This window comes from Sardina pilchardus, chromosome 5 (assembly GCF_963854185.1).
Source record: "Sardina pilchardus chromosome 5, fSarPil1.1, whole genome shotgun sequence".
Taxonomy (NCBI): Eukaryota; Metazoa; Chordata; class Actinopteri; order Clupeiformes; family Clupeidae; genus Sardina; species Sardina pilchardus.
The window spans coordinates 19,271,062-19,289,402 of record NC_084998.1 but is presented as its reverse complement, the minus strand read 5'-3'; the positions used below and the strand labels follow the sequence as shown (position 1 = coordinate 19,289,402).

Below are 18,341 nucleotides of genomic sequence, written 5' to 3'. Positions count from 1 at the left end.
CTCACAGATACACACACACACCTAACCTGCACACCACACTCGCACAGGAATCGGCAGCAGTACACAAGTTGGGCTGAAAGCACAATAACTACTTTATTATTTCATTATATAGGCAGGATTTACAGGGGCCCTGTGCTATTTGACTAAATGGCTCATTTCAGATATCAGGAGTGAATGACATGAATAACAGCCCATGTTACATGGTTAATGACACTGTAAGTGTTGCAAAAAAATTCTACTTTGTTTTTGTAGATGAAATAAGGTAATAGGAGAATGTGCTCACAGTTGTTGTTAACAAAATACTACGCCTCAATTTTTAAAAAATATATATTATATTGTTTTCCATTGCTTGCAAGTCTTCTTCCTTGCGCGCTCCCTAGCCATGAACTGCCGAATTACCTGATCCTGGAACAGTTTAGGAGTGTCCTCTGTCGTGAGCATAGAACACATTATGGAAGCGTGGTGGATTATGGGTAATGCTGTTTGAAATAACATAGAGGCCGTGTTTCGCAGCCATTGGTTACCTCTCAAAACTACAATCCCAGAAGCTCTTGGAACGTTGACATTGGCAAAATATCTGTCGACGTGGGGAATGGTTCCACGCGCAAACAAATGTCTACGGATACAGCTGCAGGAATGCACATAGTGATATTCATGTTGCTGACAGGGTATACATTTAGATTTCAGCATGTGGCTTAAACCTGAAGAAGTGCTTTTGAAGAATGCGCTGAAGTTATGGGCGACCGTGAAATCCAATGATTATTTCATACTGCAGAGACGACGGGGATACGGTGAAGGAAGTGGCGGTTTGGCAGGTATATGCTAACATCAGCGGCAAGCTAGTCAACAGCTGGATAGACCATAGACACCCATGGAAGTTGAGCAATTTGAACATAATGAAGCCGCACCACTTTGTGGATGATACAAAGTTAAATGTGACTGTTAACGTTATCACTTTTAGGTTTTATTCATGGTGTGTAACCTCCTGGTTTTGGATCTATCATAGCTTGATGGAAAAAACAGGGACGTTCACGTTAAGTACCACATCTGCACAGACTGCATTTGACCAGTAGCTTCTAAACACGGGCGTTTACTCTGACAGGTTAAGAGCTGCGTTACAGATGATCTAGATCTGCTGTTGGTCAAATGGAGCAATGTGTTGGCTAACCTTAGTAACGTTACGTCCAGAAAATCGTTTCATGTTAGTTGTCATCGAGGCCAATCTTGGCAGTGTTAACAAGTGACACGATCTGTCAACAAGTAAATTACATGTTATGCCACCTTTGACCTCACTTGATTTCTGAGAACGTATGTCCTCTCTCTTCTTGAAAAAAAAATGAAGGGGTTGATGAAGTCACAACATTGTAGGCTACTTCATCATGGGTTACAAATAGGTATTGATTATTGCTCATCATTATCAAGTGTCATTTAAGCTTAGTGTTTTGTCAGTGGCCGTTTTCATTTCATCAGCGCAATGAACTTTGACAGGCCAGCAAGAATGCTCCCATGTTCAGATACATTATTGGATTGGTAGCATGCCTCCAGAGACATTTATTTTTCATTTGGGTTAATATTTCTGTGTCTATTATCTGTCAACGTGTGTGTTCAGGTTTTTGCCATGGCGTGGTGATTATTTTGGACACTGGCTGTACTCTGTTTGATACAAAGCTCGACTGAATTCCTCTAGCTCCAACTGTGAGGCAGGGGTGCGTTTCCCGAAAGCATCGTAAGCCTACGATGATCGTAAATCCCTCTTACGACCGTCTTAAGATTTGCCGACTGTTTCCCGAAACCATCGTAGCTTAAGAGCATCGTGAAAACACTCGTAGATCTACGAGTGATCCAGAGTGCTCGTTACTGACTAAGAGCGTCGTAACGCTATGCCTCAGTGGAGTCACCAGCAGGATATGCAGGGGGATTACAACTAAGATTATAATGATCCAATTTACGTTACCATTCTTTATTGTATTTACTTGTGATGATTCAGATTTTAGCATGCAAAATAGCATTCATTCAATGGACATAATGTTATCAAAACCGGACAAAAATAGCCTACAAACAAGTTAGGAAACGAGACGTCGCCAGAAAAGTTTGCCATTATCTTTTTTGTGTAGCCTTTTATTTTTTATGTTTTATTAGGCTTATGAGGTAAAAACAGAGAAAGGAATATGTGGCTATAGTCTGTGCTGCGTCAAAATCTAAGCCTAGGCTATGTTATTTAAGCCTATACATTTCCTCATTTTCTTATCAACCTCTTTATTCAAACGTGACACCTCGAAACATTATTGCACAGGCAGCACACCGTGCTCTCACAAGTAGGTTAGCAAAGAACTGGCATGAACGATGTAGGAATAGGCTAGCCAAAGCCTAATATGTTACATATCCTATCTAACAAACATAAAAACGGGGCAACAATCTAATGTTAAATAATAAAAAGTATGTATGCCTGTGTGTGGTATATGGCCTAGGCTACTTGGAATGCTTACATGCAGATGTCAAAGGTTTTCTATTCTCGTATTGATGTGAATTAATGTATAGATCCGAAGTTCAGACGGTAGGCTTAGCTGTGACGTGCAGTCACCTGACATCACCATCACTCAAATTAGGGGATATTTCAGAACTTTTCTCGTGGACAGCTCCCTTAATAGCGTCGTAAGATCAATGCACGCGCGTTCACGCTACGAGCATGTTCGGGAAACAGTCGGCAAATCCTAACGATCGATCTTAAGATGAATCGTAGAAAACCCTCGTAAGAGTGTCTATCCATCGTTATCGGGAAACGCACCCCAGAGCTATAATTGTTGTTAATGAGGGTCTTTGAAGGGAATGTGGCCCTTAATTGCTCTTCAAGCTGACAAAGTCAATGGCATCACCCGCTTGCCCTTTCTGCTTGGTGTAGGCTATCCACTTATTGTGTAGCAGCCTACATTTGGCTCTCTATCTCAAGCCTTAGATTTCTTGGAATACTGTCGTTTTTAATTCTTGTAAATCTGAAATGTTTCCATGTGGATTATTGCGTGTCATATGATCTGACATTTTGATATCAATCAGTGAGCTGCATGGAATGGTCTTGGTCAAAACACGGAGAAAATGAGCTTCCGTTTGAAATTTAATTCTGACAGTTTGACTCCTGTCAGTGAAGTCAGGAATGTGGCTCTGTATTTGATCAGTTTATGCATTACATAGAATCTGAGTAAAGAGTCACCGGGGCTTTTATAAAGTGAAAGGATGTTATGGCTGATCTCCTCTGGTTCGTACCGTAATTTAATTGACTTGGCTGATCATCTCTGTGGGCCTTCTGTTGAGTTTGTGACGAGCTGATTCAATCACTTTTCACTATCATTTAGATCAGCACTTATTAGCCACGACCTCATCCCCATTAGAATCCAATAGAATGTTTTCAGACCAGTCACGGCAGTTAGCTGTGTACTCCCTGTGCCGCCAGACAGAGCCATGTGGGGAAACTAATGCATGACATAAACAGCCTACAACCCCTTGTGCCCCACTGACCTCTGCCTTGTACATTCTTGTCTGTGCTGGTTCGGAGATATGACATTACAGTGTTTTTGAAGCGTGGAATAATTCATGAAGGGCACCTCTGGGCCTCGGTAATGTGACACACTTGGCTATGGCATCGCTGAGGCTGGAGGCTCAAATTGTTCGCATAAGCAGAATGGGCCTGGTATGCTTCCCCATCCCTTGTGTATGCAGCCCACCCTCTCATAACACTCACAAAGGCAACACATTCAGCACCATAGACTGTTCTATATATACAGTCTATGTTCAGCACAGTATATATGACCAGTGTGCCATTGCTGAATAAACAAAAGCGTTTGTGCGTTATGCTAAATGCTATAACCATAACCATAAAGCTTCACTTCTGATAAAAGTGACCATTTGAAAGACACATTTGTGTATTTTATTCAACATGTAAAACTTGCGGGATGGGACTTTGTTACCTTCTATTGATGTTCATTTGATTGATGGGACATAAGCTAGCACAAAATTGCAACCTTCACAATGATGAATTACTGATTAAAAATAGTGCTCGCTTTGTGCCTGAGTGTGTTTCCACTGTCATGTGTATAGCCTAGCCCTCTCATTTTCTCACACTCTCTCCTGGACTTCCTCTCATTCTCATTTCCGACACTTCCCCTCAGCCTCTCTCTCTCCAGGACCAACCCCAGACAGATGGGCTCTGTGGTTTCAGCTGGATTAGTCAGAGGGTTTTTTTTTTCCTTTTTTGAAGAAGGGAGTGGTTCCTTGCCAGCTCTATTAAGAGAGGAGGTTAACACAGATGTTGGTAGTCAGTGACGACAAGATTCAGTCAGGAAATAACAGGAGAAAGTAACTCCCGCTCAGAGTAGATCCCCCTTGCCACCCTCAGCCGTGTGCTTGAGTATCTGGACGTTGAGGTCTGTGGAGTACCTCGGGTTTTCTTTAAGCCATTCTGGATAATGTGACGTTTCTTGATATTTGAACAAAGTACCAAACAAACCCCCGGCCCCCTTTCGGTGACTGGCTGGAAGAATTTGGTCATGGTTTTGAGGACAGGCTTGCTCCACTTGAAATTCATGGATCACAGAACCAAGGCTGTCTATGAAAACTGCTCAAAATGGACAGCTGAATTTGTTACAGTACCTCTAATTACAGATAAACCTTTAATTACTGAAATAACGACTATAATGGGTGAACAGACAGAACAGGGTTTGGGGCTTTGTAACTCTCTTGTGAAATGTTGAGCTTGATGAAATCTGGTTGTGGTTGTGTTGCCATGCAGGGCTCCTCGTCGGAACTCTGGATGCTGTGCTCGACTCCACGTCCAAGGTCGCGCCCTTCCGCATCCTGCACCAGACCCCCGACTCGCAGGTCTACTGGATCATAGCATGTGGTGAGCAGGAGCCAGGGCCTGTATTAACTCTGCTCTGCTGCCGTCGTGGTGTCTCACAGATGGCCTCACAGTTTAGCAAACAAGCAAGCCATAAAGCATGGGCCAGGGTTACAGTGATGCCATCATTCTCTCTTCAATGGCAATGTGTTCTGCACTTTATAGGCAATATTTACTTTACAGTATGAAAAGGAGACTTGCAAAACCTGCATATCCAGAAATATGCTACCTGAAGAGAAGCTTTATTTGCAACCTACTTTCCATTATTCAGTGTACTGCTCAAGGTGTCATCCATTTAAAATGTGGTTGTTGCTTGACGCTGTCTCCTTAATGCTTGCTCTAGAGCAGTCTTTCTCAAACTGGGGGAGTGAACACATTGGGGTTCGAGGTCATGGACATCTCACTCGCAAAATGCAACATTTGATTTATGACCGTAATAATAGTTCCTATTACATATCTGTCAAACAACCCAGCTATGGTGGGGGCGGTGTTGTCACGAGGGGGTATTCATGAGTTTCATCAGGTCCCTTTCCACAGGTGTATGAAATCAAGCACCTTGATTATCAATGCAGACTGCATGGTGCTTGATTAATACACCTGTGGAAAGGGACCTGATGAAACCCATGAATACTGTAGAAAGGTTTAAGGGGGCCCAGCTTAGAAAAGTTTTAGAACCATTGCTCTAGTATGTGGCCTGTGGGCTCTGAAGCACCTTGAGAGCATTTCAATAGTTATTGGCACTATAAATAGATGTGGTGTGGCTGTCCACAGGCGCTTCTGAGGAGGAGATCACTCAGCACTGGGAGTGGCTGCAGCAGAACATCATGAGAACGCTCTCTGTGTTTGACTCCAGCGACGACATCACCAGCTTCGTGCAGGGCAAGATCAGAGTAAGCCTTCTCACTCCATCAAAATAATGGCATTTGTATCTGCACTGAGAGAAAACATAGATGCACATAATTTCACAGTGGATTAAGGTGAATGTTTGGAAAGTCGATGTAAAGGTTGTTCTGTGTGAAGTATGGATAAGCCATCATGTCTGGGCAGCACTGTATTGTTGTGGGTGCCGGTCAGTCGGTAATTGCTTTTATGTTTTGTGTGCGTAGGGTCTGATCGCCGAAGAGGGAAAGGTAAGCCTGGTCCAGGAGGAGGACCCGGAGAAGTTCCGCGAGGCGCTGCTCCGCTTTGAGTCCTGGTTTTCGCTGCCCGCCAAGGAGAAGCTGGTGACCTACTACTCGTGCAGCTACTGGAGGGGCCGCGTCCCATGCCAGGGCTGGCTCTACCTCAGCACCAACTTCCTCTGCTTCTACTCCTACCTGCTGGGCAATGAAGGTGAGAAGCAGGAGGAGACAGAGGACATAGCTGGGGCATCATGGGAGTCTGGGTTCTGCAGAGCAGGAAGGAAACAAGGAAAAATTCAGATTTATTTTTTATTTTTATTTTTTTTTATTTTAAACTTGTACGTAGTGCAAATGTGAGTTCAAAACGCACAGAAGTGCAAAAAGTGCAGTTCAAACATTTCAGCTCGCATTGGACCTTCCTCAAAAAGCATGGTTGTAGGCATACTGTAACTCAAGCCCTGTGTTACTAATCTGTGTTGGTGCCAAGAGAATGGAGGTTCTGACCGTGTCTGTCTGTGTGGTCGGCTTCTTCCCCCTTCAGTGAAGCTGGTGATCTCGTGGGTGGAGATCAGCCGGTTGGAGAAGACGACCAGCGTGCTGCTGACGGAGAGCATCCGCGTGTGCTCGGGTGGAGAGGACCACTGCTTCTCCATGTTCCTCCACCTGCAGCAGACCTTCCTCCTGATGGAGCAGCTGGCCGACTTCGCTGTCAGGCGGCTCATCGACAAGGAGATCTTTCCGAGCGACCACATTCTTACTGACCCGCTGCAAATTACCAAAAGGTGCAAAGCCAACGTGCACATACAGGACATAGTGTGCATGTTGATCGTGAGGGTGTCGTCGGGTGCTTTATTAACACAGCTCATAGTAGCTTCATATTTTGTTTTTTATTGAGTTTTTGCAACAAAAAAAAATCCATAACTACCTGTCCCATATACTGTATATTTGTGGGTCTACCCTAGTCATTGAGCATCTGGAGAAAAAAAAAACTAACCATATTGATTGAACTTGATTGAACCATATTGATAACTTCCAATCCTATTTCCATCATTAGAACATTGAATTTAATTTGACTCCTTAGTTTAACCTCGACTCCTCCTTTAGTTTAGCAAGACAACCTCAGACAGCAGTCTCAGTTCCTCTGAAGAACCCTGGTTCCATCTTTCTTCATTTGCTTCCAGGGGACTGGAGACTCACGCCAGGAACGAGGCCTTCCGGGCGTTCTTCCGCCTCCCGCGCGAGGAGAACCTCCTGGAGGTGTACGAGAGCTTCTTGTGGGTCCCCTTCAGTCACTTCAACACGCTGGGCAAGATCTGCGTGTCGGAGAACTACCTCTGCTTTGCCAGCCAGGACGGCAGCAAGTGCCACCTCATCATTCCAATGAGAGAGGTGAGCCACACATTACCACAGCGGTGGGGATTTTTCAGCCTAGGTGTTTGTGCCAGACAGTGTCCCATCTGGAGGAATATGAAACGTTTTCTGTGTGGGTGGATGTTTTCAGGTTCAGTCATGAGTGTGTGAGGGAGTAAATGTCACAGCCGTAGCATGCTGTCAGTTGAGTGCAAAATGTCTGTGTGTATTTCTGTGTGTTTGTGACAATTGTAGGCTTTTGCTATATTTTGTCTGTAATTAGTGTCACATGGATCGTGTGTGCATGTGTGTGTGTGTGTGTGTGTGTGTGCGTGTGTGTGTGTGTGTTTCAGATTCTGAGTGTGGAGAAGCCTGACCGCAATAGCCGGGCCCTGACGGTGTGTATGCGGGGGAAGCGAGCGCTGCGGTTTTCCGAGGTCCGTGACTTTGAGCGTCTGGCCGGCACCATCCGCCGGCAGTGTGGGAACACGGCTAGTCCCCAGCACTCCGCCTCCAGCCAGGTCACTGCTCTCTCCACACACACACACACACACACACACACACGCATGCTCCTGTGACTCAGCTCTGTGTCATACAGTCCTGCCATATTACAGTCTCTAGGAAATGGTGGTCATGGAGTAAAACTTAGCATAAAATGAAGGCTATGCTAAATGTTTGTTATTTACATTTGAAAGACAGAGAAAACTTAAATGATCTGATTGTGATAGAAACATGTTTTATTTTTGTAAAGGCTTACGGGAAGTACGGGAAAAAGTGCAACATACAGTATATATATAACACTGCTGCTTTAGAATCACCACTTTTATTTGACTAATGTGCTGACGTTTCGGCACTAGGCCTTCATCAGAATAGCCATTTTTTTTGTAAAGAAACTTATAGTGCAAACAGCATGTACCAGTTGCAAAAAAGCAAACTACAGTAATGGTTTGGAAATCCAATATGTATGAGCTCTAATTGAGTTTTCCTGTTGCTGAAAACTCAGAAATTTGGGCTCACATGTTTAAAACTTACAGTAAGTGAGTCTTAAGGATATTTTGTGTGTGTCTGTGTGTGTGTGTGTGTGTGTGTGTGTGTGTGCAGATGCTGCTGGAGTGTGGTGAGGATGAAGAAGGGCTGATGGTTGGCCAGAAGGACAGCAGTAAGACGGTCAGCACAGAGGCCCTAATGAATGTCTTCCATCCCCAGGATGCTGAAAACCTCGACCCAAAAATGGTATTTTGATTTTTGCATATCTATATATAATTTATGTGTGTGTAAATCTATGTATTGTATGTGTGTGTGTGTGTGTAAATGTGCTTGAGTGTTTTTCTTTATCCTCCTTGGAGTGTGTCAGAAGGTCACATCGTCTCTGACGCTTATTTGGAACGAACTTGAATGTGTCTTGCTGCATTTAGTTTCCCATCTGTCTGTACGTATTCATTGCGTCTGTCAGCTGTGAGATGTCTCTGTTTGAAGGGCATGAGATAATTTGGGCTCTAATGGCTGTGATTGACAGCTGAAAGAGAAGATGAAGGAGCAGTCTTGGCAGATCCACTTTGCGGAGTACGGACGTGGGACCAGCATGTTTTGCACAAAGAAAACCAGAGACCTTATTGTGCGGGGAGTACCAGAGTCGCTACGGGGAGAGCTGTGGATGCTGTTCTCAGGTACATGTGTGCACAGCATGTGTATGGAGAGAGATTGTGTCTCTACTCGCTATATGATATCATTAGGTTTTCAATGTGGGATTACATGTGTGTTTCTCTGTGTGTGTGTGTGTGTGTGTGTGTGTGTGTGTGTATGTGTGGGGTTGTGTGTTTGTGTGTGTGTTTTTGTGTGTGTGTGTGTGTTTTTGTGTGTGTGTGTGTGTGTGTGTGTGTGTGTGTGTGTGTGTGTGTGTGTGTGTGTGTGTGTGTGTGTGTGTGTGTGTGTGTGTGTGTGTGTGTGTGTGTGTGTGTGTGTGTGTGTGTGTGTGTGTGTGTGTGTGTGTGTGTGTGTGTGTGTGTGTGTGTGTGTGTGTGTGTGTGTGTGTGTGTGTGTGTGTGTGTCACAGGAGCAGTAAATGACATGGCGACGCACGCTGGCCACTACTCTGAGCTGGTGGAGGCGTCGCTGGGCACCAGCTCTCTGGCCACGGATGAGATTGAGCGCGACCTTCACCGCTCTCTGCCTGACCACCCGGCGTTCCAGAGCGACACCGGCATATCGGCCCTGCGGAGGGTCCTCACCGCGTACGCCTACCGGAACCCCAAGATAGGCTACTGCCAGGTACTGTGCACACATATGTGCAGATGGACAGTCATTAACTAAAGTTTATCTTGAACTCATGTGTCTGGAAGGAGACTCACAACTCCCCAACAACTCTCTCTCTCCTCTCTCTCTCTTTCTCTCTCTCTCTCTCTCTCTCTCCTTCTCTCTTTCTCTCTGCTCCTATGTGTAGGCTATGAATATCCTAGCATCTGTGTTACTGTTGTATGCCAAGGAGGAAGAAGCCTTCTGGTTGCTGGTTGCAGTATGTGAACGGATGCTTCCAGACTATTTCAACCGCAGGATCATTGGTAAGACATACAAAATCTTTAACATACACACATTCCCTACATGCAGTTATTCAAGTTCATTTGATTATTTTGGTTAGCAAGGCTGACAGATTAATCAATTTTTAAACAAAATCGTAATTTGAACTAATGCAGTTAGCAAATTGCAAAGGCCACAATTGATCGTGCTGCTCGCGACTGGGAGTGTTTCACCACTTCCTGTGGCAGCATGATGAACATGTACCACCACGTTCAAAAAGCCCATAGGCAGCAGTAGGATTAATGCACAGCAGAAAAGGCAAGCAGAAATAGTGCTGACTTTGCCCAAAAAGTCATATATCAGAGTGATTTTTACATGGTGTTGAATATGGTGAATACTGAACAGAAGCGCGACTTTCCGAAATTACATCACAAATTAAATCACAACGAAATGAGATATTCTCCCCAGATTGATCAGCCTTATTTTGAAGAGTTGTTGTCATTGTTTTTCCTTCTTGCAGGCGCACTGGTCGACCAGGCCGTCTTTGAGGACCTGATCCGAGAGCACCTGTCCCAGCTGACGGAGCATATGACGGACCTGACGTTCCTGTCGTCGGTTTCGCTGTCCTGGTTCCTGACGCTCTTCATCAGTGTGCTGCCCATCGAGAGTGCGGTCAACGTGGTCGACTGCTTCTTCTTCGACGGCATCAAGGCCATCCTGCAGCTGGGACTGGCCACCCTCGACTACAACATGGACGCTCTGCTCTGCTGCAGCGACGACACAGAGGCCGTCACCATCCTCAGCAGGTAAGCTTCAGTAGACTGCACGAACCCCCCCCCCCCCCCCCCCTCCCACACACACACACACCAATGTTCTGAGAGGAGCTGTTGACTTTCTTTTATCCTTGGTTGATGTCATCTTGTTATCTTATCCTCGGCTGATGTATTCTGATAACTATTTTATGTCTTAAAGTTACGGGGGGGGTTTTGTGTGTCCTTGGCGGAGGCAGGTTTTTTGACAGTGTGGCTAATAAAGACAGTCCCCTGCCTGCCACTGTCCAGCAGGCCCCAGTGGGCAGCAACAACAGAGCGACTCGGAGAGTGGACATCAGTGACCTCATCAGGGAAGCATATGAGGTAAACGCCCAACTGCTCTCTCAGTCTACCACAGAAAATAGAAAAGGCGCTCATTAAAGTCAAACCTATACGCACACACACGTCACACCGTACATTTTGCCGACTAATATTTTTCAGAAATATGGAGATATCAAATCTGAGGATGTCGAGAGTATGAGGAGGAGGAACAAGCTGTACGTTATCCAAACTCTGGAGGACACAACCAGACAGAATGTGGTATGTTCAGCTTACGCACCATTTTTTTTTAGGCCACAGTTAAATGCTATAACTTAAAATCAAATGTGTTAGGTGGACTTGTGGTGAAATGCAAAGCCTTGCTATGTATTCAAAGTACCGTTGTAGGTTTTAATGGCCATTGAAGTGCGTAAGATCACATTGAATTAGACTCTTCTACTGTTGAAGTATGCTATGTATGTTAAATGTCATATTATCAAATGTGTCTATTTGACTGCTTTGGCTTTCCTTTCAAGCATAATTGTTTGTTTTGATATTCTCTGTGTACTTTTTGTTGGTTCATACATTTGTTTACCAATACTCCTTATTGATTCCATCCTGGATTTATTGACCTGAAAAGTGCATGCTTATCATTTTCTTTTTGTCAGTTTGTGTTTGAAAAAGATATGGTAAACGACCGATCTGCTCTTTGTTTGTTTGTTTGTTTGTTTGTTTGTTTGTTTGTTTGTTTGCTTGCAGGTCAGGGTGGTGGCCCAGGACGTCAAGTTCAGCGCCTCACACATGGACGAGCTCTATGTGCTGTTCAAGGTCGGTCAGTGGCCACAGTGTCCGCTTTCAGCTCCCTCCGTCCCTCTCCAGGGAACACGCTTCCCCATTAGCTGAAACCGCTCTGCCTTATCTGGGGCACGGACACAACGGAAGAGGAGGCAGCTCCTCTCACAGACCATTAGGGTTATTCAGTGAAATTAATTTTCAAAAAGGGTGCAGTGCAGTGACTTCAGGGTGACTCTCAGCCCAATACACTCCATAAACAAAGAGCTCTGAAACAATGATGTATAAAAAAAAATATATGAAAGTCTAAAGGCCGTTGGAGCTGTGCAATGACCCAGTGATTTGAGTTAGCTCTCCACTCAAAATGGAGGTTGTTCTTTTTAGAGTGGGTGCTTCAAGCAGGGCGAGTCGAGATGGACCAGACAGAAGCAGCACAAGCACACAAAGAAAGGCTGTTTTCACGTAGCACACTTCAAATAATTGATCAATGGAACGAGGATACGGTTTTACAGTGAAACTACCTCAGCCCTAACTCTGACTTAGAATAATGGCTGAAATGCAATAGCGTTATACACATCACAAGCAGTTTCTCCTTAACTTGTTGTCTGGCACAGTGTGCAAGGGTGATGTACTGTTCTAAAATGCTGCACACAATTTTGAGCAGAAAGGGCTTGTGTTTTCTCTGATAATGCTGACCCCTCACAGTTCTTTCTGTTTGCGTTTGTATTTATTTATTCGTTTTGATTTATTTATTTATTTATTGTTCGTCTATTCATTTCCACAGAGGCAGCACTTCCTGAGCTGCTACTGGACGGTGAGCAGCCCGGCGCTGCAGCACCACGACCCGAGCCTGCCCTACCTGGAGCAGTACCAGCTGGGCCGCGCCCAGTTCACCAGCCTGCTCCTGCTGCTGCAGCCCTGGAGCCCCGGCGCCTACTCGCACACGCTCGCCCGCTGGACCTTCCGCCTGCTCGACGACAACCACGACGGCCTCGTCAACTTCCGCGAGTTCTGCCGAGCCCTGGGTAAGGTCGGGCGAACGCGCCCCTTATCTTTCATTCTTTTTTTCCCCTTCTTTACACACTGATGGGAAAGGAAAGACAAATCAGGCCTAGCTATGAGCCTACCATACTCTCGTACATTCATAATGTACAGAGAGTCTGGCCACTTTCCATTGCCAAGCCTGAACTTCCTTGAATGTGGATAACTCTGTTTGTTGATGTTTAAAACTATTGGATCTGCCCAGAGCCACTCAGATCTGCCATAACCAATCGCTAACGTTTGGTTGTGACTAGCGCACAACCTCAACTTCATCGTTCTCAGCTACTCCCTCTGTTCGCTGATTGGACCTGCACATTTTTGTCTTGAGAAAACCTGCGACTATACCGCAGACCCAGACTACGTATGAAGTGAAATGAAAACTGAACAGAAGTACGTAGGAAGGCGGAGTCACAACTGTCATGTTCAATTAGGATTCAACCCACAAATGAGTGTGTTTCTTTCCCTGTGCAGATATACTCTACAGTGGTTCCTTCACAGAGAAGCTGAAATTCCTCTTCAAGCTGCATCTGCCACCAGGTATGTCTGAGCTTGCGAGGGCTGCCGGGGGATGCTGTGTAAATGTCACAGTCGTGTTATCTCTCTGAACTGGCGCTCTCTGATGCACGTCTCACTAATTAAGCTTGTAGAGAGTTTCTTCTGACATGCTCTACCAGCAACTCTACTCCTACTCCTCTGGGCCTCTCTGTCTCTCTCTTTCTTTCTCTTTTAATCTCTCTTTCTCTCTCTCCCTCTTTCTCTCTCGCTCTCTCTCTCTTTCTTTCTTTCTCTTTCTCTCTTTCTCTCTCACTGCCTAACTTGTCTGTGGGGTTTATTGACACCTTTCCTTGTCTCTCACGTGCGGTGGGTGGCTCTGTGTGTCTCAGTAGCTGCTCTTCTCTTAGCCTTCACAGACAGCGCTGTCTCTAAAGCCTGCCAGCCTTCTCAGTCTGTCCCACTGGACGAAGAGCTCCCTAACTTCAGCCGCCTGACTGGTCAGCTCGCCCTCTTTTCTTCTCTTCTCTTCTCATCTCTGTTCTGTTCTTATCGCTTGTGTTCTTTTCTGTTCTCTTCACCCCACTTAGTTTAAGTCAGCCTTGTAACCCTTTCAAGCTTTTTCTAGATGCATCTATTATTAGCATGAGATGGACGCTTTTGTGTGTGTGTGTGTGTGTGTGTGTGTGTGTGTGAATGCAGTGGAGTGTACTCTCACATTCATGTATGCTTCTGTGGTTTTCATACATGTGTGCATTTGTGTTTTTCACACATGGTGTGTGTGTGGGGGGGTTGGTTTGTGGGTGTTTGTGGGTGTGTGGGGTGGGGGTGTTTTGCTGTGTGTGTGTGTGTGTGTGCGTTGTGTAAACGAGGGCGACGGAGTGTGCATGCTGCCTGTTTATAACTGGATCATTGCACAACACAGTGCTGTGTCCCTTGGTTACATCAGAATGAGTGTACACACAGCTCCATCAGAATGAGGCCGCTCAGGTCCTTATCGCTGTCCTCTCCTGATCATTACAGTGTGCTCCCCGGACAGCCCCGACGATGGAGTGATAAGGAAGAGCCCAGAGAAGGGTAAACCATCTCACCCTGCCTCACTTCAGACCCTGTTGCATAATGTGTTTTCCTCTCAAACTGTAATTTACGCCTGGTGTGTGTATCGATAGTTGTAAACTTGGTGTGACCCGCTGAAAAATCTCCTCTATGATGTGGAATTGAGTCAGCATTTGAATTGAGCTACGTTACGCATCTGTTTATGTGCTTTGTTGAAACGTTTGCTTGTATCCACCTGTTTATGTGCTTACGTTTGCTTGTATGTTACTTTGCAGGTTGCTTCATGTTTGCACCAGCAAACCTTTTGTACGACTAGGCCTTAGTGTCTTAACGCTGTCTTGTCCTGTTCAGGCCGTGGGAAGGTGGACCTGCAGGCGTATCTGAAGCAGTGGCAAGATGAGATCCAGAGGAAGGAGGAGAGCATTAAAGACCTGCCCAGAATTGATCAGGTACAGACTGGTATCAGTGGCCAAAGGCCTTATGTCGGGGTGTGTTCAAACTTGCAGATCAAGACAAATGTTTGAACACACTTGCAAACAGTATGCAACCCCCCCGTTAGGATTAGCCATATTTCCCCCTCTGCTGGAGAAAGTGTGCGTGCTATTTCTTATTAACTGTTTAAAATAGTAACAATAAAGCACATGGGTTTGTTTACAAGCTAGTCAAACGGTTAGCTTAAGTTCAGCAGAACAATGTGGATGTTAAAAGGTAAGAAACATGATTAAAATGAGTTTCATGTTGCAAGGTTGGTTTTTGGCCTGGGTACGCTAAGGGGAGTGGGGGAAAGTCACCATTTTCATTGGAACAGATCATTTAATCATCCAAATGATTTCTAAACAGGTTTATTAAGTTGAAATAGTTGCCAAGTTCCCCTTTAACTGTGTCTGGCTGGAGCGTTGGCCTCTGTTCAAATGATGAGAATGCCCCTGTGGTGTCTCCGTGTTTGCCGTGCTCGCTCAGGCCCAGTTCATCCAGCTGTCTAAGACGCTGTACAGCCTGTTCCACGGAGACCCGGAGGAGGAGGCGCTGTTCCGCGCCGTGGCCCGAGTCACCAGTCTGCTGCTCCGCATGGAGGAGGTGGGCCGCCGGCTGCAGGAGGACTCGGCTCCCTCTCAGACCTCCTCCACCAGCCCACAATCCCCCAGCCCCAGCAAGACCCCCATCAGTCCGCCGCCGCAAACCGCCAGCCCTGTAGAGGGCGCTGTGGAGCAGCTACAGACCCTCCACGTGGACCAGGATCCGTCCAGCCCCGGGCAAGCCACCTCGGACGGGGGTGCCCCCTCCTCCTCTCCCGACGGAACCTCGGACCCCCCGTCGTCCAGCACCATGGAAACGGAGCCGGCCAACACGCCTTCTGAGCAGCACACAGCGCCGCCCAGCCCGCAGGCCGCGGAGTGGTCCTTCTCCTTCGAGCAGGTCCTAGCGTCGCTCCTCAACGAGCCGGTCCTGGTGCGCTTCTTCGAGAAGCCCGTGGACGTCCAGGGCCATCTGGACCGGGCCAAGAGAGACCAGCTGAAAGCACAGATCAAGAAGTAAGGATCCGGCACAGACGAAGCTTCTAACTGCCCCACCTTAAAGCCATACACATGACACTCCAGCCTCAGCATTTTTTGGTTCCTTTTGTTCCCATCAGCCTGGGAACGGCTTTATTCTCTGGTATGGAGGCATTGACATGATATGTTTTTTTCCCCCCAGTGGCTGTAAAAAAAAAAAAAAAAAAAGGGAGAAAGAATTGAACAGTCATTGGTTTTTCATTACGACCGCGTCTTGTCGAGTACTCGTAGAATGACACCAGCCAGACTCATAACTCTGCCTCTGTATCAATTAGCCTTAATACACACTGCAAAGCACATGGACACTAAAATACACACATTCACACACATATGCACAAACATTAAAACATTATCATGCTTTACATACTTTGTAAATACATACATACTTTGCCTCAACATCAACCTTGAACTGACCTAAGTCTACTGTAAGCCTGTGTAAAGAGGGCTTGTTGTAGATGTGTCGTATTTAGGTGATCACATTGACTCTTTAGGATCTATGGAAAGTTCCTAGTCACAGGATCCCTCGGTTTCAGTCATTCTTTGGTCACTAGTGACATTTCTTCAGGATTAAATCTAGTATCGCCTATCAGGTATGTATTGTTTAGTACAATAAGGGATTATTATGTGCTGTGTGTGTGTGTGTGTAATCTACAGTAAGTTTAGATGTAAATACCTGTTAAGGTGCTGAGTTTCTGGTTTGTTTGTTTGTTTTGTTTTGTTTTGTTTTTATGCTGTTTTGTTTACTTGTTGGCTCTGTGGCATGGGATGGTGCATGAGCATGCAAAAGGGAAGGGTCTGATTGGCCTGCTGTCATTGGACCAATCCTCTGAGTTGCCATCAGGGGCAGCGTAAACACCTTAACGGAACTCTATTATGAAAACCTGAATGACGCCATGTAGTGCATTTACGTACATTCTTGTTAATATATTTTACTGTGTTTCGTTGCGTATCGACATCGCATTCAGACGAGTGTACCTTATTTCTGTTACGTTTTCATTAGTCAGGCCATAGCTTTATCGTTGATGAAAAGCATTTATTTAGTTGCTAAGTATGACCGTGCTCGTATGGGGCTGCTAAAGAGTCTGCATTCGTTTCAAAGGGAGTTTTGGTTCTGAGTCATTATCAAAAATTATATTTCACAGTGCTTCCAATGGAGCTTAGCTCCCCAGAGGACCAACTGCAAAATGCACTCGATGCATTAAGCCATAGATAGAGTCCAGATAAAAAGAGACTCTCAATCAATTATTAAAGTTATTCGATGTTATAGATATGTCTATAATATGAAGATAGATCTAATGTGGATAAATATGTAGAATGTGTAAGTGTAATTTATTTATATGAAAATATATAGCCACTGAAGTTGGATCAAAGAATGCTGTTATGCACAATTGCGATTGTTTTTTTCTCTTCTTTTTTTTAAATTAGGAAATAGACTACATGTTTTTCTAATTGAAAGGAGAACTTGAAATATGCATTATTGCAAACACATACAGTTTGTATGGGGAGACCACTTACACATGTTTAGTTTTATGAACAAGTCGATTCCTAGTGGACTTAAAGGGACATTTGATCAGATGTTCCTTTAAAATCACAACAACAAAGTATTGTGGTAAAAACCTGATGAACCTGTCACTTGAAAATGAAGCATTTAATTTTTGAAAGACTGCAAGACGTCTGTGGTCTACATGATGGCTATACGGACAGCACCCCACAGACTTTTGACTTAATTCAGACATACAGCACATATGTATGAATATGTATGTCTTGACAAAATAATCTGAAACATTCTTGTGTTTTTTTTCACATCAATCTGCTGTCAACATGTTTTGATTTACAGGTGCCATTTCGCAATTTCAGTCAACGTATCTGTGCAATGATTGTAAAATATCTACAGACTTTGTTAAATATGTCTTAAAGTTGTTGAAATGTATCTGTTTGTGCCTATCACAAAAGTCACTTTATGTAGATGTCCCTTGTCTCTTATAAGGAAATAAATAAATACCGTCCTAAAATCATTTATTACATTATTTCTCTTGACACATACTTACATAGAGGACACATGAATAGAACATGGGCATTTGCTCATTTCTAAGTGTGTTATCTCCACATACCACACTGGGGGTGCCTCTCAACATCCCTCCTCGATCCTCGATGCTCGGTCCTTCAGGCTCGTTCCCACTGATCTATAACTAACACTGATAGACTATCCCATTGTTGCCGCCCCATCATTCTTTATGTAGATCAGTGAGGACGAGGATCGAGGAGTAGCTGGAGCCACAGAGTAGCGTTAGGATGGGAGGTCACCAGTAGAGGGCGGTGTCCTCCCATATCCCCCATAGATGTCACTCTAGACCGGCTCTGCATCCTTTTAACATAAACTGTCTGACCGTCTGATGTACTCAGATGCTCTCAAGTCATGATGGGTGGAGCCAGTGACAAACTATAAACACTGTCCACTGCAGTG

At 45.0% G+C, this 18,341-nt stretch overlaps 1 protein-coding gene across 1 annotated transcript; it reads left to right on the top strand.

Moving 5' to 3' along the window:
• Nucleotides 1-586: 586 nt before the first annotated feature.
• Nucleotides 587-17,892, top strand: tbc1d8b (TBC1 domain family member 8B). The gene is made up of 20 exons (XM_062536837.1): nt 587-815; nt 4,781-4,891; nt 5,660-5,778; nt 5,995-6,220; nt 6,551-6,791; nt 7,191-7,398; nt 7,713-7,880; nt 8,461-8,592; nt 8,876-9,026; nt 9,413-9,627; nt 9,800-9,917; nt 10,394-10,679; nt 10,883-11,009; nt 11,127-11,225; nt 11,703-11,771; nt 12,520-12,760; nt 13,248-13,313; nt 14,292-14,345; nt 14,676-14,773; nt 15,285-17,892. Exons 1-20 carry the CDS (start codon nt 689-691, stop codon nt 15,858-15,860), a joined length of 3,432 nt encoding a protein of 1,143 aa, XP_062392821.1. The 5' UTR covers nt 587-688; the 3' UTR covers nt 15,861-17,892.
• The last annotated feature ends 449 nt before the right edge of the window (nt 17,893-18,341 follow it).

What these genes read in the sequence shown, in the direction of transcription:
- tbc1d8b (XM_062536837.1), top strand. Translation starts at nt 689, where the DNA reads ATGTGGCTTAAACCTGAAGAAGTGCTTTTGAAGAATGCGCTGAAGTTA. An exon ending in CTACCTGCTGGGCAATGAAG is followed by an intron (nt 6,221 to 6,550) that starts GTGAGAAGCAGG and finishes TTCCCCCTTCAG; the next exon opens with TGAAGCTGGTGATCTCGTGG. An exon ending in GCCGTCACCATCCTCAGCAG is followed by an intron (nt 10,680 to 10,882) that starts GTAAGCTTCAGT and finishes TGGCGGAGGCAG; the next exon opens with GTTTTTTGACAGTGTGGCTA.